The sequence below is a fragment of the Bos indicus x Bos taurus genome, chromosome 28 (genome assembly GCF_003369695.1).
Source record: "Bos indicus x Bos taurus breed Angus x Brahman F1 hybrid chromosome 28, Bos_hybrid_MaternalHap_v2.0, whole genome shotgun sequence".
NCBI lineage: Eukaryota > Metazoa > Chordata > Mammalia > Artiodactyla > Bovidae > Bos > Bos indicus x Bos taurus.
Genome location: NC_040103.1, coordinates 4,466,064 through 4,487,876, shown reverse-complemented (window position 1 = coordinate 4,487,876; position 21,813 = coordinate 4,466,064). Strand labels below are relative to the sequence as shown.

General features: G+C 44.8%; 1 protein-coding gene across 3 annotated transcripts in view; it reads right to left on the bottom strand.

Moving 5' to 3' along the window:
- The window catches only part of DISC1 (DISC1 scaffold protein), a 427,041-nt gene extending 409,182 nt beyond the window's left edge, over positions 1-17,859 (bottom strand). For 2 of the 3 annotated variants that reach the window (XR_003509171.1, XM_027530483.1), the window contains exon 1: positions 17,614-17,855. Coding sequence is in view for 2 of the 3 variants with exons in the window: in XM_027530483.1 (XP_027386284.1) it covers positions 17,614-17,671 (58 nt within the window). In the remaining variant the exon portion in view is untranslated. Of the gene's footprint in view, positions 1-17,613 lie in introns of all 3 variants that reach the window. The other variant, XM_027530484.1, reaches the window with a different exon arrangement.
- Positions 17,860-21,813: the final 3,954 nt, after the last annotated feature.

Genomic DNA, 21,813 nt, shown 5'->3' with positions numbered 1-21,813 from the left:
CTCTTCCAGAAAATTGCAGAGGAAGGTAAACTTCCAAACTCATTCTATGAGGCCACCATCACCCTAATACCAAAACCTGACAAAGATCCCACAAAAAAAGAAAACTACAGGCCAATATCACTGATGAACATAGATGCAAAAATCCTAAACAAAATTCTAGCAATCAGAATCCAACAACACATTAAAAAGATCATACACCATGACCAAGTGGGCTTTATCCCAGGGATGCAAGGATTCTTCAATATCCGCAAATCAATCAATGTAATACACCACATTAACAAATTGAAAAACAAAAACCATATGATTATCTCAATAGATGCAGAGAAAGCCTTTGACAAAATTCAACACCCATTTATGATAAAAACTCTCCAGAAAGCAGGAATAGAAGGAACATACCTCAACCTAATAAAAGCTATATATGACAAACACACAGCAAACATTATCCTCAATGGTGAAAAATTGAAAGCATTTCCTCTAAAGTCAGGAACAAGACAAGGGTGCCCACTTTCACCATTACTATTCAACATAGTTTTGGAAGTTTTGGCCACAGCAATCAGAGCAGAAAAAGAAATAAAAGGAATCCAAATTGGAAAAGAAGAAGTAAAACTCTCACTATTTGCAGATGACATGATCCTCTACATAGAAAACCCTAAAGACTCCACCAGAAAATTACTAGAACTAATCAATGATTATAGTAAAGTTGCAGGATATAAAATCAACACACAGAAATCCCTTGCATTCCTATACACTAATAATGAGAAAACAGAAAGTGAAATTAAGGAAACAATTCCATTCACCTTTGCAACGAAAAGAATAAAATACTTAGGAATATATCTACCTAAAGAAACTAAAGACCTATATATAGAAAACTATAAAACACTGGTGAAAGAAATCAAAGAGGACACTAATAGATGGAGAAATATACCATGTTCATGGATTGGAAGAATCAATATAGTGAAAATGAGTATACTACCCAAAGCAATTTATAGATTCAATGCAATCCCTATCAAGCTACCAACAGTATTCTTCACAGAGCTAGAACAAATAATTTCACAATTTGTATGGAAATACAAAAAACCTCGAATAGCCAAAGCGATCTTGAGAAAGAAAAATGGAACTGGAGGAATCAACCTACCTGACTTCAGGCTCTACTACAAAGCCACAGTTATCAAGACAGTATGGTACTGGCACAAAGACAGAAATATAGATTAATGGAACAAAATAGAAAGCCCAGAGATAAATCCACGCACATATGGACACCTTATCTTTGACAAAGGAGGCAAGAATACACAATGGATTAAAAACAATCTCTTTAACAAGTGGTGCTGGGAAATCTGGTCAACCACTTGTAAAAGAATGAAACTAGAACACTTTCTAACACCATATACAAAAATAAACTCAAAATGGATTAAAGATCTCAACGTAAGACCAGAAACTATAAAACTCCTAGAGGAGAACATAGGCAAAACACTCTCTGACATACATCACAGCAGGATCCTCTATGACCCACCTCCCAGAATATTGGAAATAAAAGCAAAAATAAACAAATGGGACCTAATTAAACTTAAAAGCTTCTGCACATCAAAGGAAACTATTAGCAAGGTGAAAAGACAGCCTTCAGAATGGGAGAAAATAATAGCAAATGAAGCAACCGACAAACAACTAATCTCAAAAATACACAAGCAACTCCTACAGCTCAACTCCAGAAAAATAAATGACCCAATCAAAAAATGGGCCAAAGATCTAAATAGACATTTCTCCAAAGAAGACATACAGATGGCTAACAAACACATGAAAAGATGCTCAACATCACTCATTATCAGAGAAATGCAAATCAAAACCACTATGAGATACCATTTCACACCAGTCAGAATGGCTGCGATCCAAAAGTCTACAAATAATAAATGCTGGAGAGGGTGTGGAGAAAAGTGAACCCTCTTACACTGTTGGTGGGATTGCAAACTAGTACAGCCACTATGGAGAACAGTGTGGAGATTCCTTAAAAAACTGGAAATAGAACTGCCTTATGATCCAGCAATCCCACTGCTGGGCATACACACTGAGGAAACCAGAAGGGAAAGAGACACGTGTACCCCAATGTTCATCGCAGCACTGTTTATAATAGCCAGGACATGGAAGCAACCTAGATGTCCATCAGCAGATGAATGGATAAGAAAGCTGGGGTACATATACACAATGGAGTATTACTCAGCCATTAAAAAGAATACATTTGAATCAGTTCTAATGAGGTGGATGAAACTGGAGCCTATTATACAGAGTGAAGTAAGCCAGAAGGAAAAACACCAATACAGTATACTAACGCATATATATGGAATTTAGAAAGATGGTAACAATAACCCTGTATACGAGACAGCAAAAGAGACACTGATGTATAGAACAGGCTTATGGACTCTGTGGGAGAGGGAGAGGGTGGGAAGATTTGGGAGAATGGCATTGAAACATGTGAAATGTCATGTATGAAACGAGATGCCAGTCCAGGTTCAATGCACGATGCTGGATGCTTGGGGCTGGTGCACTGGGACGACCCAGAGGGATAGTATGGGGAGGGAGGAGGGAGGAGGGTTCAGGATGGGGAACACATGAGAAATAAAAGTAAAAAAAAAAAAAAGACCATCCCCATGGAAAAGAAATGCAAAAAAGAAAAATGGCTGTCTGAGGAGGCCTTACAAATAGCTGAGAAAAGAAGAGAAGCGAAAAGCAAAGGAGAAAAGGAAAGATAACACCCATTTGAATGCAGAGTTCCAAAGAATAGCAAGGAGAGATAAGAAAGCCTTCCTCAGTGATCAATGCAAAGAAATAGATGGAAACAACAGAATGGGAAAGACTAGAGATCTCTTCAAGAAAATTAGAGATACCAAGGGAACATTTTATGCAAAGATGGGCACAATAAAGGATAGAAATGGTATGGACCTAACAAAAGCAGAAGATGTTAAGAAGAGGTGGCAAGAATACACAGAAGAACAGTACAAAAAAGATCTTCATGACCCAGATAATCATGATCACTCACCTAGAGCCAGACATCCTGGAATGTGAAGTCAAGTGGGCCTTAGAAAGCATCACTACAAACAAAGTTAGTGGAGGTGATGGAATTCCAGTTGAGCTATTTCAAATCCTAAAAGACGATGATGTGAAAGTGCTGCACTCAATATGCCCGCAAATTTGGAAAACTCAGCAGTGGCCACAGGACTGGAAAAGGTCAGTTTTCATTCCAATCCCAAAGAAAGGCAATGCCAAAGAATGTTCAAATTACCGCACAATTGCACTCATCTCAGACACTAGTAAAGTAATGCTCAAAACTCTCCAAGCCAGGCTTCAGCAATATGTGAACTGTGAACTTCCAGATGTTCAAGCCGGTTTTAGAAAAGGCAGAGGAACCAGAGATCAAATTGCCAACATCTGCTGGATCATGGAAAAAGCAAGAGAGTTCCAGAAAAACATCTATTTCTGCTTTATTGACTATGCCAAAGCCTTTGACTGTGTGGATCACAATAAACTGTGGAAAATTCTGAAAGACATGGGAAAATCAGACCACCTGACCTGCCTCTTGAGAAACCTATATGCAGGTCAGGAAGCAACAGTTAGAACTGGACATGGAACAACAGACTGGTTCCAAATAGGAAAAGGAGTACGTCAAGGCTGTATACTGACACCCTGCTTATTTAACTTATATGCAGAGTACGTCATGAGAAACGCTGGGCAGGAAGAAGCACACGCTGGAATCAAGATTGCTGGGAGAAATATCAATAACCTCAGATATGCAGATGATACCACCTTTATGGCAGAAAGTGAAGAGGAACTAAAAAACCTCTTGATGAAAGTGAAAGAGGAGAGTGAAAAAGTTGGCTTAAAGCTCAACATTCAGAAAACTAGATCATGGTATCTGGCACCATCACTTCATGGCAAATAGATGGGGAGACAGTGGAAACAATATCAGACTTTATTTTTCTGGGCTCCAAAATCACTACAGATGGTGACTGCAGCCATGAAATCAAAAGACACTTACTCCTTGGAAGGAAAGTTATGATCAACCTAGATAGCATATTCAAAAGCAGAGACATTACTTTGCCAACAAAGATCCGTCTAGTCAAAGCTATGGTTTTTCCTGTGGTCATGTATGGATGTGAGAGTTGGACTTTGAAGAAAGCTGAGCACCAAAGAATTGATGCTTTTGAACTGTGGTGTTGGAGAAGACTCTTGAGAGTCCCTTGGACTGCAAGGAGATCCAACCAATCCATCCTAAAGGAGATCAGTCCTGGGTGTTCATTGGAGGACTGATGCCAAAGCTGAAACTGCAATACTTTGGCCACCTCATGTGAAGAGTTGACTCGCTGGAAAACACCCTGATGCTGGGAGGGATTGGGGGCAGGAGGAGAAGGGGACAACAGAGGATGACATGGCTGGATGGCATCACCGACTCGATGGACATGAGTTTGAGTAAACTCCGGGAGTTGGTGATGGACAGGGAGGCCTGGCGTGCTGCGATTCATGGGGTTGCAAAGTTGGACACGACTGAGAGACTGAATTGAACTGATGACTGACTCAGATTGTTGTATGGCAGAAACCAACATAACATGGTAAAAATTTTTTTAAATAATAAAAAACACTATAATATTCAACACAATTATTATACTTAGCAATAAACACTGCAGTTGATAAATTCTAAATTAACAAATTCCTTCTTTCTTTTTCCACTCTCCTACCCAGCTATCCATCCATCCATCCTATAAAATATTCACTGGATACCCACTAGCTGCTGGTCACTTCTTGATAATTTTGGTGTATCCCAATGGCCAATCATTTTGATGAAACAGCATCCAGAAATGCCAAAAAATGAATTCTCCTTTCTCCACTGCACTGTGACTTGTCAAGGGTATGAACAACAATATACAATTCTCTTTTTTATTCAAAAGGCCACCGTGGTATCTAGCAATGTGATTTGTGCATTACAACAAACTTCTGAACTGAAATGAACTTCTGGAACTCTGATTTCCAAAGATATAAAAATTAACAGACTTGGTTAATCCACCCACTGGATTGCTCAATCTAAAATACAGTAAAGCATTTAATTCAACTCAAAGTGTAGTAAGCTATGATGTACTACATACATGAGAGACAAGGAGATAACCGGAGAGCTTCCTTGAGCTGAAGGGGTTTACACTGGAGGCAGAAAGCAGGTTAAGAAACAAAAAAAAAACCTGCCACAGAACACAAGTGGCAAAGAGTAGATGATTCCAGAAGACCAGGGAAGGCTGGAAGTATTGAAATAGCGCAAGACGCTATTTCTCCTCTCCCCGGCCCCCACCCCATCCTCAGCCTGCCTTTGTCTGTGGAAAAACTTTAGCCAAAAAATAAGTTTGACCAGAGAAGTGAGAAAATGCAGAAACAAAGGAAAACAGTCCAACAATACTAAATAATAATAGTTCAGACATTAAGTATAAAGACCTATAATTCCTTTTCAGGGGATATAGCTAATATTCTGAACCATGTGCTATGAGCGATCTTATAGATACTGAAACCCCACCAAGTTGAAGAAGTTAACCACGTGATGACCAGGCTGTAACCATGACATAAGTCGAGAATTGGTCTCAAGGAAATGGGAACAAACTGACCCTAAAACCGAAGATTAACTGAAGATTAATAATCAAGATGATGCTGGTCAGACCACCGATGACCAATTTCAAGAGCTGACTGTGCTGTTTCTGCATGTAGCCCCCTACCTCTGTCTGTAAAAGTCTTGCCCCGTGATTGTCAGTGGGGAGGAAGGGGATTGATTTGGACAGGAGTCTGCCCTCCCCATCTTCCCTACCAGTTGCTGGAATCCAAAATAAAGCAAACTTTCCTTTCCACCAATCTTGCCTCTTTATTGGCTTTTGAGCGGTGAGCTGCCAGACCCCACTTTTGGATACAGTAAAATGAGGTGTGGAGACTTGGGACAAAGAGGGCAGATGCCATCATGTTCTTGGTGGGCAGAATCAAGCGAGCCAGAGCATTCGTTTTAGGGATTTGGTGGACTGTTCATGGAAGGCCTGGAAAGGAGTGCTAAGAATTTGCCTACAGGACAGTAATGAGTATTTGCACAAGGAAGAGTGACCTAACCAGATCTCTCCTTTGGAAAGATTATCCTGGCAGTAGTATCCAGGCCTGACTGTCAGGAGGTACTGAGCAAAGAAATACTGACACAAACAAATGTCAGGACTGCGAAGGCACAGGAAGGCCTTTGGAAGACACAGATGCCTTTGGAAGAAGCATCCTAAGAATGACTGTAAAGCTCTGAGGGTTGCCTTAAATCACTTGGAAAGAATACCAGGCTTTGTTAGATCTTCCCTTTAGACTGGACGGTCCTTGTGGACAATCCAATACATCTTTAAACACACTGCTGTATACACCACAGTGCCATGCAGACAGTAGGTGCCAAATAAATGTTCCTGAACAGATGAATAAATACAATGAAATGAATAAATGGATAAGTTAGTGTCTTTAGAAGAGAATTCTATACCCAGAGAAAGGAAAACAAAAGAAGTGATCAGAGTCAAGGTAATTTAAGGCTTCAAATCTATTATTTGAATTAAATGCAGAATATCTATGCCCACAGTCAGCTGTCTTGCATTTCACTATGCCTGGCCCATGGCTATAATGAAAAACACCAGGGAAATATTAATAATTGTACAGAGTCGATAAGAGAGTAGATGTTAAAAGTTCTCATCACAAGAAAAAGACTTTGTAACCATGTAAGACTCTAATGCTGGGAGGGATTGAGGGCAGGAGGAGAAGGGGATGACAGAGGATGAGATGGCTGGATGGCATCACCGACCCGATGGACGTGAGTCTGGGTGAACTCCGGGAGTTGGTGATGGACAGGGAGGCCTGGCGTGCTGCGATTCATGGGGTCGCAAAGAGTCGGACACGACTGAGTGACTGAACTGAACTGAACTGAAGGTGGTGAATGTAACTAGACTTACTGTGGTGATCATTTCACAATTTACACAAATAGCAAATCACCATGTTGTACACCTAGTCTAACCTTGTTTGTGTCAAATATATCTCAATTTAAAAAAAAAGAATTGTACTGAGATGTGCAAAATTTTTTCATTTGAAGATTTGTAATCACACAGCAGCATTCACAAGTCTATGTTTCCAGTGCATTAGAAACACAGCCCCCACTGATCTATTTTTGACCACTGTGAAACAGTCCTTCTTCGGCTATCAGTATTTTACCAAGATGAGACGTGCTTTCATCTATAAATGCAAAACACCTTCTCCTGTGTCAAAAATAAAGCCTAATAATTATGCCAAATCATCTTAGCAATCTACTTGCAAATTAAGAAACCACAGGTATGAAAAAGAAAAGTTACGTTGGTGTCCACGTCGCAAAACCAAATTTAAAGTCAGATTCTACATTCAAGACACAATTCAGTCATTAAATTTAGATATTTCCCCCTTCAACCTGTGAAAGCATTTAGTCCCCATGCAGGGCCACCTGTCAAATGCACGTTTCTATTCCTGGTCACTGTGTTTGCCTGAGTGAACACGATCGTGTTAATGATTAATATCAATCCTAGATACAGGTAACCCTGGGAAGGTCAAGTACCAACTGCATTCAGGCAGCTGACTGCAGTGGGGAGGCAGTCTGAGCCTCTTGAAATGGAACCATGTGGGTGGGGGAGGAGGCAAAATGTGAAACCCCACAGAGCAGGGACTAGGAAATTCACAGTCCCCCAAGTCCCAGACAATCCCAGTCCTCCAGGACAAGAGTCGCCGAATCCGAGAGCTGAAAGGGTCCCCACACATCGTCCACTGCAGCCCCCACCTGCCCCAGATGCAGACTCCCCCGTATGGGCACCCCAGAATCAGCCAACACTAACTTAAATGTTTCTGGGGTAAAAAACTAACACTTTTCAAGATGGCCTCTTCCATTGACCGACAACTTTTTAGCAAGTTTTTCTCTAGGTTAAGTTCAAGGACATCAGTCCTGGGTGTTCATTGGAAGGACTGATGTTGAAGCTGAAACTCCAATACTTTGGCCACCTGATGCAAAGAGCTGACTCATTTGAAAAAGACCCTGATGCTGGGAAAGATTGAGGGCAGGAGGAGAGGGGGATGACAGAGGATGAGATGGTTGGATGGCATCACCAACTCAGTGGACATGGGTTTGAGTAGGCTCCGGGAGTTGGTGATGGACAGGGAGGCCTGGCGTGCTGCGGTTCACAGGGTCGCAAAGAGTTGGACACGACTGAGCAACTGAACTAAACTCAAGTTCAAAATTGACATCCTACTCATGTGTGGCTCTATTTGTAATTCTGGGCCAAGAAGGCACTCTAAATGTCGAATGAATTACAAATGATTAGTGAACAGATGGGGCCTTACAGATCAATGACAATATTGGAAAAAGAAATCACTCACAAATTTAAGCTTTTAAGAGCCATGATGGCTCAAAAATATATAAATAAGGGTTTGGTTTGATTCACTTAATATTGCTTAAGCAGAGGGGGATCATGCAGCACTATGGAATGAAGCATACTTAACGGAAACAGTTCTAAGTAAGGGGAGAGGACTCAGGTCCTAATACTCACTCTGCTGCTCTCACCCACACTCCACACCTGTCAACTAAGCCAGCCAGATCCCGATCTCCACCATCACTTAACACTGTCAGAACTCTGATGTGACTTATCCCCAAAGACTGTGGTGCCAAAACTCCAGGAATTTCTGTCTTACTCCAGGAATTTTTGTCTTAACTTCATTTCTCTGAGAGTTCAAACCCATCTGCAAACAAAGGGTAAAAGTCCTACCAAGGGGACTTCACTTGTGGTCCAGTGGCTAAGACTCTGCATTGCCAATGCAAGAGATTCATGTTCAATCCCTGGTTAGAGAACTAAGATCCCATATACTGCAACTAAAGATCCCATGGGCTGTAACTAAGACCTGGCACAGCCAAATAAATGAATTAAAAAAAAAAAAAAAGTCCTACCACGGCAGGCAAATGCAGGGGTTGAACAGGTAGAATTATATCCACCTGTTTTCAGGATGACCACAAGGCAACATGGTTGGGAAATTAACCTGAAGTTGATTGGGAATGAGAACCTAGGGCTATTTATTTCAATTACCTAATGTGAGACCGTTATAATATACATACATACATATACAGTTCAGTTCAGTCACTCAGTCGTGTCCGACTCTTTGCGACCCCATGAATCGCAGCACGCCAGGCCTCCCTGTCCATCACCAACTCCTGGAGTTCACCCAGACTCAGGTCCATCGAGTCAGTGATGCCATCCAGCCATCTCATCCTCTGTCGTCCCCTTCTCCTCCTGCCGCCAATCCCTCCCAGCATCAGAGTCTTTTCCAATGAGTCAACTCTTCGCATGAGGAGGCCAAAGTATTGGAGTTTCAGCTTTAGCATCATTCCTTCCAAAGAAATCCCAGGGCTGATCTCCTTCAGAATGGACTGGTTGGATCTCCTTGCAGTCCAAGGGACTCTCAAAGCGTCTTCTCCAACACCACAGTTCAAAAGCATCAATTCTTAGTCACTCAGTCTTCTTCACAGTCCAACTCTCACATCCATACATGACCACAGGAAAAACCACAGCCTTGACTAGACAGACTTTTGTTGGCAAAGTAATGTCTCTGCTTTTGAACATGCTATCTAGGTTGGTCATATCTTTCCTTCCAAGGAGTAAGCGTCTTTTAATTTCATGGCTACAGTCACCATCTGCAGTGATTTTGGAGCCCAGAAAAATAAAGTCTGCCACTGTTTCCACTGTTTCCCCATCTATTTTCCATGAAGTGATGGGACTGGATGCCATGATCTTTGTCGTCTGAATGTTGAGCTTTAAGCCAACTTTTTCACTCTCCACTTTCACTTTCATCAAGAGGCTTTTGAGTTCCTCTTCACTTTCTGCCATAAGGGTGGTGTCATCTGCATATCTGAGGTTATTGAGATTTCTCCCGGCAATCTTGATTCCAGCTTGTGTTTCTTCCAGCCCGGCATTTCTCATGATGTACTCTGCATATGAGTTAAATAAGCAGGGTGACAATATACAGCCTTGACATACTCCTTTTCCTATTTGGAACCAGTCGTTGTTCCATGTCCAGTTCTAACTGTTGCTTCCTGACCTGCATACAGATTTCTCAAGAGGCAGGTCAGGTGTCTGGTATTCCCATGTCTTTCAGAATTTTCCACAGTTTATTGTGATCCACACAGTCAAAGGCTTTGGCATAGTCAATAAAGCAGAAATAGATGTTTTTCTGGAACTCTCTTGCTTTTTCCATGATCCAGCGGATGTTGGCAATTTGATCTCTGGTTCCTCTGCTTTTTCTAAAACCAGCTTGACATACATACATAATTATAATGTATGGATGTGAGAGTTGGACTGTGAAGAAAGCTGAGCGCTGAAGAATTGATGCTTTTGAACTGTGGTGTTGGAGAAGGCTCTTGAGAGTCCCTTGGACTGCAAGGAGATCCAACCAGTCCATTCTGAAGGAGATCAGCCCTGGGATTTCTTTGGAAGGAATGATGCTAAAGCTGAAACTCCAATACTTTGGCCACCTCATGGGAAGAGTTGACTCATTGGAAAAGACTCTGATGCTGGGAGGGATTGGCGGCAGGAGGAGAAGGGGACGACAGAGGATGAGATGGCTGGATGGCATCACTGACTCGATGGATGTGAGTCTGAGTGAACTCCGGGAATTGGTGATGGACAGGGAGGCCTGGTGTGCTGCGATTCATGGGGTCACAAAGAGTCAGACACAACTGAGCGACTGAACTGAACTGAACTGAATGTGAGACCAGGCCTTCTACACTCATGTTTAATGTTATAAGGGCCAAATATATATTTCCCAGCCCTGCACTTGATAAATACACTTGTCCATGCCTCACCGGCCAGAACTCAAGAGGTTTGACCACTTGATCATTTGAGGCTTCATCCAGCAGTAAGTTCTGCGATTCTGTTATAAACACCAATCGACCCGAGTGATCTCAGGAAGCTCCACGTCTCTATCATCCATTTCTGAGCTATGACGGGAGGCAAGTGGCCAAAAGGAAGGAGCACTGAGTAAAATGAAGCAGACAGAAAATCGACAGTCATGTCAGCAACTGAGCACACCACATGGGCCCCCACTGCCTTCCAAAGCCAGAGAGAAATATTACGTCACTAACTGGTCAGCCACAGTTCTCCTTTCCCACTTCCACTTGGTATGAAAAATGGGAAGCTGATGGTGAAGTTTGTGCTCAAAGAAGCAGCTGGTAAACTGATTTCAAAAGAGAAAATGGATCAGAATGGTCAAGGTATCTGTGGCAGATATTTTTAAAAGGGCATGACTGTTGCATGAAAGATATTTGCTAAGGAATTTTTACCACAGGAGTTCAAGTTGAGAATAGCAACAGAAGACTCCCAAGGGCTAAAAAAGCTTACGTGACTAGATGGTGCTCTCTTGAAAGTGCTTGGCCAAGGGCAGCCCCAGCAGTGCCCAGAGGGGACCCTCCCCAGCCCCAGGGTGACTGCCCAGGGCCTCTCTGGAAGCAGCGTTCTCTGCTGGCTTTGCATGAGAACCTGGCATATAAGCTGAATTACTGTCATCATTGCCAAAAAAAAAAAAAATTATTCTAATTCTGGTCTAATAATACTAATCTAAAAATTCTATGCCCAAAAACTGTCCTGTGCCAAGCTTCAGATCTTATTATTTAAACATCACTGGGCTTCCCAGGTGGCGCTAGTGGTAAGACAAGGCATGCAGTTTCGATCCCTGGTCGAGACTACGATCACACATGCCACAGTCAAAACAAGACCTCAAGTGATGAGCAGGTTTGTAAATGACTGTGCTCCTTCAGGGGCTTCCCAGGTGGCTCCAGTGGTAAAGAACCCACCTGCCAATGCAGGAGACATAAGAGACACGGGTTCAATCCCTGGGTCAGAAATATCCCCTGGAGGAGGCCATGGCAGCCCACTCTAGTATTCCTGCCTGGAGAATACCCGTGGACAGAGGAGCCTGACTGAGGTCCATAGGGTTGCAAAGAGTCAGACAGTACTAAAGCAGCTTGGCACACACAAAGATCATCACTGTCTTCATTCTGAAGATCTTTCATCAAACTTTGACCAAAATCACAATAAAATTCAGACATTAATGATATAATCTCTAATCCTTCTTCACTCAAAATTTCGAGAATTTTTTTTAAAAAGGAAATGTTTTAATGAGCATAATAAATTTGGACTTTTTCTAAACTAATACCTTAATGTTTGCACAATGAGCAAGTATTATTTTTGTCATCTAACTAAACAATAATAGTTTGCATGCAGTGTTTTGGAAACATATAAATTAATGAACATGGCATAGAAATGGATTACAAGAACAGAGATACCAAACTATTGATCTGCATTGGTGGAATTATAGTGGTTTTCAATGTTCTTTTTCTCATTTGTAGTTTCCTAAGAGCACAAGTTACTTCTGGAAAAAGAAAAAAGAAGAAGAGAAACAACGGAACAGGGAATTGGTTATGCAGCACAGAAACCTGGCCTTCACTTTCCCTCAGGTATACAGACTTTGCCTGAAAGCCCATTAATGGCGGCATCTCATGTGAGCAGTGAGGTCCCTGCAGAAATGTCCTGGGTCCTAGCCTTGCCAGGTAATCATAACCCCAAAAGCCTCAATCCCAGCTTACCTTTTTTGTGCCAACTTAAGGGTCCTGGCAAATATGTGTGTTAAAGCATTCATGCAAAGTCCATTTAGTTTTGAGATTTCTGATAAGTTCTCTTTTTTTTTTCTTTTTCTCAGAGCAATTATTTTTTAAAAGGAGATTTCTGATGATTTCTTGTGATACGTTTTTATATGAGATTTTAATACTTTTTTTCTCTGCAAATTTTCATTGTTTATTTTGGAAAGAAGATAGCTTAAAATGGCATTTTTTACATAGGGATGAAAAACAAGATTATTTCAAAGTCTCTTCTTCCAGAGTTAACAATTCACCCATGTTTTAGAGTCTATAAATATGTAGGGTATATAGTTACCAGTGATCTAACATAGGTGTGCTTGAACATCAGTTTATCTCCATAACTGTAGTTCAGCCAGTGGTTGAGAACACAACTGTGAGAGGCACCAGTCCACAGTTCTAACCCTGCTTCTACCTTTAATGGCTATGTGACTTGGAAATAAGAGGGGTGAATCTGCTTCTCAGATTTGTATGGGGAAAATGAAAATCATAAGTAGCTACCTTACAATGGTCTGGGGCAGATTTCATCACAGCAATTCCTGATAGACCGCCTGGCATACTGCAAGCTCTAAAAAAACTGCAGACTTTCTTATTCCCTCCTGGTAGCACTGATATCTTCTATTTGCAGTCAGTCATATGCTCCAAGGTACTCGCACCATTTACTTCACTGAATCCTCAGGCAGCTCTAACCCAAAAGTTACTGTCCCCATTATATCTTTTTTGTAAACAGATGAGGAAACTGAGGATCGAGGACACACAGCTTAGAAAGAAGCTCCAGGCCTCTTTTTGCTTAGTGCCAGATTCTCACCTGGGCTTCCCAGTGTCTCAGATGGCAAAGAATCTGCCTGCAGTGTGGGAGACCCAGGGTTTCATCCCTGGGTGGGAAGATTCCCTCAAAAGATTTCATGTGCCACTTGTGAACTTATTAAGATTAAATTTCTTTTTAAATACTCTGCTATTCACAGTCAGCAAAAACAAGACCAGGAGCTGACTGTGGCTCAGATCATGAACTCCTTATTGCAAATTCAGACTTAAATTGAAGGAAGTAAGGAAAACCACTAGACCATTCAGGTATGACCTAAATCAAATCCCTTACAGTGAAAGTGACAAATAGATTCAAGGGATTAGATCTGATAGACAGAGTGCCTGAAGTGCCTGAAGGACTATGGATGGAGGTTCGTGACATTGTAAAGGAGGCAGTGATCAAGACCATTCCCAAGAAAAAGAAATGCAAAAAGGCAAAATGGTTGTCTGAGAAGGCCTTACAAATAACTGTGAAAAGAAGAGAAGCTAAAGGCAAAGGAGAAAAGGAAAGATACACCCATTTGAATGCAGAGTTCCAAAGAATAGCAAGGAGAGATAAGAAAGCCTTCCTCAGGGATCAGTGCAAAGAAACAGAGGAAAACAAGAGAATGGGAAAGACTAGAGATCTCAAGAAAATTAGAGATACCAAGGGAACATTTCATGCAAAGATGAGCACAATAAAGGAAAGAAATGATATGGACCTAACAGAAGCAGAAGATATTAAGAAGAGGTGGCAGGAATATACAGAAGAACTACACAAAGAAGATCTTCAAAACCCAGATAACCATGGTGGTGTGATCACTCACCTAGAGCCAGACATCCTGGAATGCGAAGCCAAGTGGGCCTTAGGAAGCATCACTATGCTTCCTAACAAAGCTAGTGAAGGTGATGGAATTCCAGCTGAGCTATTTCAAATCTTAAAAGATGAGGCTGTGAAAGTGCTGCAGTCAGTATGCCAGCAAATTTGAAAAACTCAGCAGTGGTCACAGGACTGGAAAAGGTCAGTTTTCATTCCAATCCCAGAGAAAGGCAATGCCCAAAAATGTTCAAACTACCACACAACTGCGCCCATCTCACACGCCAGCAAAGTAATGCTCAAAATTCTCCAAGCCAGATTTCAACAGTAGGTGAACCATGAACTTCCAGATGTTCAAGCTGAATTTAGAAAAGGCCAACATCTGTTAGATCATCAAAAAAGCAAGAGAGCTCCAGAAAAATATCTACTTTTGCTTTACTGACTACACCAAAGTCTTTGACTGTCTGAATCACAGTAACTGTGAAAAACTTTTCAAGAGATGGGAATACCAGACCACCTGAACTGCCTCCTGAGAAATCTGTATGCAGGTCAAGAAGCAACAGTTAGAACTGGACATGGAACAACAGACTGGTTCCCAATCGGGAAAGGAGTACTTCAAGGCTGTATATTGTCACCCTGGTTATTTAACTTCTATGCAGACTACATCATGAGAAACGCTGGGCTGGATGAAGCACAAGCTGGAATCAAGATAGCTGGTATAAATATCAATAACTTCAGATATGCAGATGACCCCACTCTTACAGCAGAAAGTGAAGAGGAACTAAAGAGCCTCTTGATGAAAGTGAAAGAGGAAAGTGAAAAAGTTGGCTTAAAACTCAACATTAAGAAAACTAAGATCATGGCATCTGGTCCCATCTCTTCATGGCAAATAGATGGGGAAACAATGGACACAGTGAGACTTTATTTTCTTGGGCTCCAAAATCACTGCAGATGGTGACTGCAGCCATAAAATTAAAAGGTGCTTGCTCCTTGGAAGAAAAGCTATGACCAACCTAGACAGCATACTGAAAAGCAGAGATTACTTTGCCAAAAAGGTCCATCTAGTCAAAGCTATGGTTTTCCCAGTAGTCACATATGGAGGTTAGAGTTGGACCATAAAGAAAGCTGAGCACTGAAGAATGGATGCTTTTGAACTGTGGTGTTGGAGAAGACTCTTGAGAGTCCCTTGAACTGCAAGGAGATCCAACCAGTCAATCCTAAAGGAAATCAGTCCTGAATATTCATTGGAAGGACTGATGCTGAAGCTGAAACTCCAATCCTTTGGCCACCTGATGTGAAGAACTGACTCATTGGAACAGACCCTGATGCTGGGAAAGATTGAAGGCCGGAGGAGAAGGGGACGACAGAGGATGAGATTGGATAGCATCACCGACTCGATGAACATGAGTTTCAGCAAGCTCTGGGAGTTGGTGATGGACAGGGAAGCCTGGCGTGCTGCAGTCCACGGGGTTACAAAGAGGTGGACACGACTGAGCAACTGAAGTGAAGGGAGCTGATTCATAGTTCACGAGAGATGTAGTTTTTCCAGATGGCACAGTGATAAAGAATCTGTTTGCAGATGCAGGAGACAAGGGTTCTATCCCTGGGTCAGGAAGATCCCCTGGAGAAGGAAATGGCAACCAATTCCAGTATTTTTGCCTGGAAAATCCCATGGACAGAGGAGCCTGGTGGGCTAGACTCCATGGGGTTGCAAAGAGTCAGACATGACTGAACACACACACACACACACATTCATACTATAATCAAATCAAACTGGTGGGCTTTTTTTTTTTTACACCACTTCAAATTAATTGGGTTTTGCTTAGTGAAAAGAGCATCTGAGGCTCTTATTTAGAGCTTACTATGTATCTCAGCAACCAGCTTGGGTGTTCACATCCATGGCCACAGTTAAACCCACAGCGACTCTATAAGGTGGCCTTGTCATTGTCCCCATTTCATAAATGGGGCAACTAAGGCACAGCTAAGTGCAGGATTGAGATGCAAGCTAACTGTCTCGAAGTCCAGCTCTTAAGACTCTGCTGCTGCTGCTGCTGCTGCTAAGTCGCTTCATTCGTGTCCGACTCTGTGCGACCCCACAGACAGCAGCCCACCAGGCTCCCCCGTCCCTGGGATTCTCCAGGCAAGAACACTGGAGAGGGTTACCATTTCCTTCTCCAATGCATGAAAGTGAAAAGTGAAAGTGAAGTCGCTCAGTCGTGTCCGACTCTTAGCGACCCCATGGACTGCAGCCCACCAGGCTCCTCCATCCATGGGATTTGCCAGGCAAGAGTACTGGAGTGGGGTGCCATTGCCTTAAGACTCTGGTATTATCCAAATCGCACTTGCCTGCCCAACTGACCATACATTTTGCAAAGTGTTTTCACACACAGCAGCTTCCCCGACGGGATGGGGAGCGGGGAGGTTACCAGTGTTCTTTTGTATATGTGATGAAATCGAGGCTCAGAGCTGTTAAAGGAGCTGTCGAAGTTACCCGGCCTTCTTCCAGTCCAGCAAGGACACACAACTCCCTCACTCCAAATCTCATTCTCATCCCAAAGTCTCAAATTCCTCTGCACATGTATTTTAAAAGCGAGATGGCAGGAGACATCCTGTCATTCCTGCAAAGCAACTGTGCACTTCACGGCCTCAGTGTCAACCCTGAGCGCTGACAGCGTTGACAGCTTGACCGGGGCTCCCGGCTCCAGCTCCGAGCCAGCCGTGGGCATCATTGAACTGGAGGAAGTGGGAGGTGAAACTGCTCGCAGAGCAGCGCCTTGGGACGGTGCCAGCACCGCGTCCCCCATCCCACCCCAATCTCCTCCCTCCAGGTCCTCGAGGGGTGAAACCCGAGACTCTGCGGGGTGTCAGGACGCGGTCCCCGGACCAGGCAGCGGGGCGTGCCCTGTCCCACGAGTGCTCAGGGGAGGGCGCGCGGAGCCCCGAGCCTCTGCTGGCTCAGTCCCCGGGCGCAGCGAACCCCGGCGCGCGGTCACGCCGCCTTCCTCGGCCACCGGGACCCACGGGGGCGGGAACTGCGGATCCCGGAATCTCAGCACAGTCTTCCGGGAGGACCTGGCCGGGTCGGCGCTGGCGGGCAGCCCCAGGCCCGACAAAGACTTCACTTCGGCACGCTTCGCGCCCTGCCTCAGTTTCCCTCAGCCCGCAAGAGTGCAGAAACCCTAGATATCAACCGAGGAGCACCCCAGACCTAAACGATCTCCAGAGGACAGAGCTCACCCTCGCCGCGGAACCCTCGCCCCGACCCGCCGGGCGGCCGTGACAGCACCCCTACCTGCGCGGTGGCCCCTGCCGCCACTGGCCGGGGCGCCCTGGGGACCCCCGCCCAGCATGCGCCCCGCCGGCTCCTCCCGATCCGCCTCCGCCTTCTCCAGCTCCGCTGCGGCCAGAGGGCTCTGTGCACCCGAGGCCCGCGTCCGGGGAAGCTAACGGCCGAGCCGGACGGGAAGTGGGGAGGGGGCTGGCGAGGAAGGGGAGGCTCCTTCCTCCTCCCGGGCTGGACCGGCTGTTTCCTCTCCAGCCTCGGCCCAGGCACGCGCGCGCGCGCGCGTACACACACACACACACACACACACACACAAGCGGACGGCTGGAGCGGGCGGGGCGCGCAAGCCCACAGCCTGGGTCACAGACCTCGGAAAGCTGATTTTTCACTCTCCCTCGGTGTTGGACGAAAATGAGAGGGGAAGTGCAGTGGAGAGGACGGGTGTTCGGGGAGGGAGAGACTAGGAGGCTCTCCTAGGGGGATGGGAGGGGTGATCTACGAGGGTACCTCCCAGACACTAATTAGGGAAGTGACCACAGGGTTGATGGAAGAGCTGGAGGGAGTGAAAAGGACTCGTTTCGCAAGGAGCGGGCGGGGGCGGGGGGAGGATGAGGGGAGACTGCAGCTCACCCTGGGAAAGAGAGCGGGGCGAGTAGTTCTACATGAAATGAGTATCCAACTGTTTGAATCTTCTGGCAGCAAAACTGGGCTGGCCCCAGACGTACAGCAGAATATGCCAAGAGCCAGAGGTCTGTCACGAAAGAGTGTAGAAGTGGGGGGAGGGGCGGTAAGAGGGAGTGCTGTGAAGAAGGGTCAGAAAGGCTCCCTGGAGTAAGGGGAAGGATCGTCCTAGACCTGGAGGAGAGTCGAGGTCGTTCAAAAGATCAGAACCGTGTGAGTGAAAACACCTGTATATGCTTAGAAGTCGGAGTGTTGTGGGACGGGATGAATGTGAGCGGGAATATGAAGAGTGTGGGGAACCGTTGGATGAGGCTGAATGTAATGACGGACACCACCAAACAGAGATCTGGATTCACTGCAGTTTGAGAGATTAGAACAAGCTCTGTTTGCTTCGCTAGTTGACAGAAATGGGAGGCAAGAGGTGACCAGCACTAAATGATGTGGAAATGCCAGAACTGCCTTGGTACACTGTAAAGGAATTATCTAAAGGCTTAGGCAGATTGAAATATGAGCATAGATTTATCACATAAGACCCACTTACTGACTCCCAGAGGGTCCAGAGGACACAGCATTCATCGTGACTCTGAGAAATAACTTTGTGACCCAGCATGCCTGGTCAACTCTTCTCTGTAGATCAGAAATTACAGTGGAAACTGCACCACTGCAGTGTGGGTCCTTAAATGCAGTGAGAATAGTTGGATCCCAGAGTGGCTGGAGCCAAATGGTGGCAATGAGTCACCCAAGGCAGGGTGGGCATGGTTTCTGTAATGGACAGCAAAGGCAAAGCAGCAACCAGAATAGTCTGACCCCCACAGACCTATGGCATTGACCATCCAGGATGAGAATTCTACTGAATTCTTATGTGATCTGTATGAGCAGGAAAGTTCTTGGTCAAACAAACAAAAACCTAACTTAAATTACCAAAACAGAGAGACTCTATCAGTTCCCAGACTTGAGTCAATTTGCAGACTCCAAACTCCTTGAACAAAGGGGATGTTTGTCTCCTCCAATATTCTGCAACATTGTCAAAAATATATACTATTACTCTTTCTTGGAGCCTTCCCCAAAGGGACATATGGCCTTTTACTAGGGTGACTGCGCACTGGGGAAAAGGAAATAATCAGACTTTTCAGGAATTACTGGACACTGGCTGTGAACTGACACTGAGTCCAGGACATCCAGAACATCACTGCAGTACTAGTGCAAGCAAGGGTTTGTAGGGTCAGGTGATGAATGGAGTTTTAGCTCAGGTCCATCTCATAGTGGTCTCTGCACCCATACTGGGGTTATTTCTCCAGTTTTGGAATGCACTGTTCGAATAATTAGACTAATACTCAGCAACTGGCAGAATCCCTACATTGGCTCCATGACCCTTGAAGTGAGGGTTATTTTGTGAGAGAGCCAAGTGGAAGCCTCTACAGCTGCCTCTGCCTTGGATGAGCAAAGTGGTTGCGGTGGCAGTCCTGGAAGTTATCTAGAGGCTCAGCAATACAGACTTGCCCTCAGCAAAGCCAGTGTGACCATGGCCACTGCTGAGGGTCCAGTCCACCAACAGCAGGACCATGGTCACCACTGAGGGTCCAGTCCACCAACAGCAGGACCATGGTCACCACTGAGGGTCCAGTCCGCCAACAGCAGGACCATGGTCACTGCTGAGGGTCCAGTCCACCAACAGCAGGACCATGGTCACCACTGAGGGTCCAGTCTGCCAACAGCAGGACCAACAGTGTGGCAGCATTCCCCAGTTAACCAAAGGCAACACTGCCTTCTTAGAGAGACTGCAGAGAGTAACACCACCATCAAGGACTTGAAGATGCAGGGGTGGTGACTTCTACCACCTCCCCGTTCAACATGCCCATGTGGCCTGTGAAGAAGACAGACAGAGCCTGAAGAATGACAATGGATCATCATAAACTAAACCAGATGGTGATTCCAATTGCAGCTGCTGTACCAGATGTAGCTTCACTGTTTGAGCAAATTAACACATCCCCTAGTATCTGCTGTGCAGTATTGGTCTGGCAAAATGTTTCTTCTGCATACCTGTTAGTAAAGACCAACCACAGGGCAGCCTTCTTTCAGCTGGCAAAAACAGCAGTACAGTGAAGACTGCCCTCCCTCAAGGATAGATCAGTTCTCCAGCCCTACATCCTAATTTGGTCAAGCAGGGACCCTATTGTCTTTCTGTTCTAGAAGACCTCACACTGGTCCATAGCACTGATGATGTTATGCTGATTGGACCTAGTGTGTAGGAAAGAGTAGCTCTTCTAGGCTTACTGGTGAGACATTTGTATGTCATGGGGTGGAAAGCAAATCTGACAAAAGTTCTAGAGATTTCCTTCTCAGTGGGTTTTCAAGAGATCTGGTAGTATAGGCTATCCATTCTAAGGTGAAGGATAAGAACTTCCCTGGTGGTCCAGTGCTTAAGAATCAGCCTTCCAATGCAGAGGATATGGGTTTGATCCCTGGCTGAGGAAGTAAGATCCCACACACCACAGGGCAACTAAACCCACATGCCACAACGGCTGAGTCCAAGCAGCACAGCTAGAGAGAAGCCCCTGCACTGCAACAAAAATCCCACATGCCACAACTCAGACTCGATGGTTTCAAATAAATAAATATATTTAAATAAATAACGAAGATGAAGGATAAGTTGTATCTGAGAAGGCAATGGCAACCCACTCCAGTACTCTTGCCTGGAAAATCCCATGGACGGAGGAGCCTGGTGCGCTGCAGCCATGGGATCGCTAACAGTTGGACACGACTGAACGCTTCACTTTCATGCATTGGAGAAGGCAATGGCACCCCACTCCAGTACTCTTGCCTGGAAAATCCCATGGACCGAGGAGCCTGGTGTGCTGCAGCCATGGGGTCGCTAAGAGTCGGACACGACTGATCGACTTCACTTTCACTTTTCCCTTTCATGCATTGGAGAAGGAAATGGCAACCCACTCCAGTGTTCTTGCCTGGAGAATCCCAGGGACGGGGGAGCCTGGTGGGCTGCCGTCTATGGGGTTGCACAGAGTCGGACACGAATGAAGCGACTTAGCAGCAGCAGCAGCAGCAAGCTGTTGTATTTGGCCCTTTATATGACCTTGGTGGCTCAGACAGTAAAGAATCTGCCTGCAATGCAGGAGACCTGGGTTTAGCCCCTGGGTCAGTAAGATTCCGCTGGATAAGGGAATAACTACCCACTCCAGTATTCTTGCCTGGAGAATTCCTTGGACACGTGAGCCTGGCGAGCTACAGTCCATGGGGTTGCAAAGAGTCAAACACGACTGAGCGACTAATATTTTCATAACCAAAACAGAGACACAACACTTGATGGTCCTCTTTGGGTTTGGGACACAACATGTTCCTCATTTGGAAGTGCTGCTGCTGCTGCTGCTGCTAAGTTGCTTCAGTCGTGTCCGACTCTGTGCGACCCCATAGACAGCAGCCCACCAGGCTCCCCCGTCCCTGGGATTCTCCAGGCAAGAACACTGGAATGGGTTGCCATTTCCTTCTCCAATGCATGAAAGGGAAAAGCGA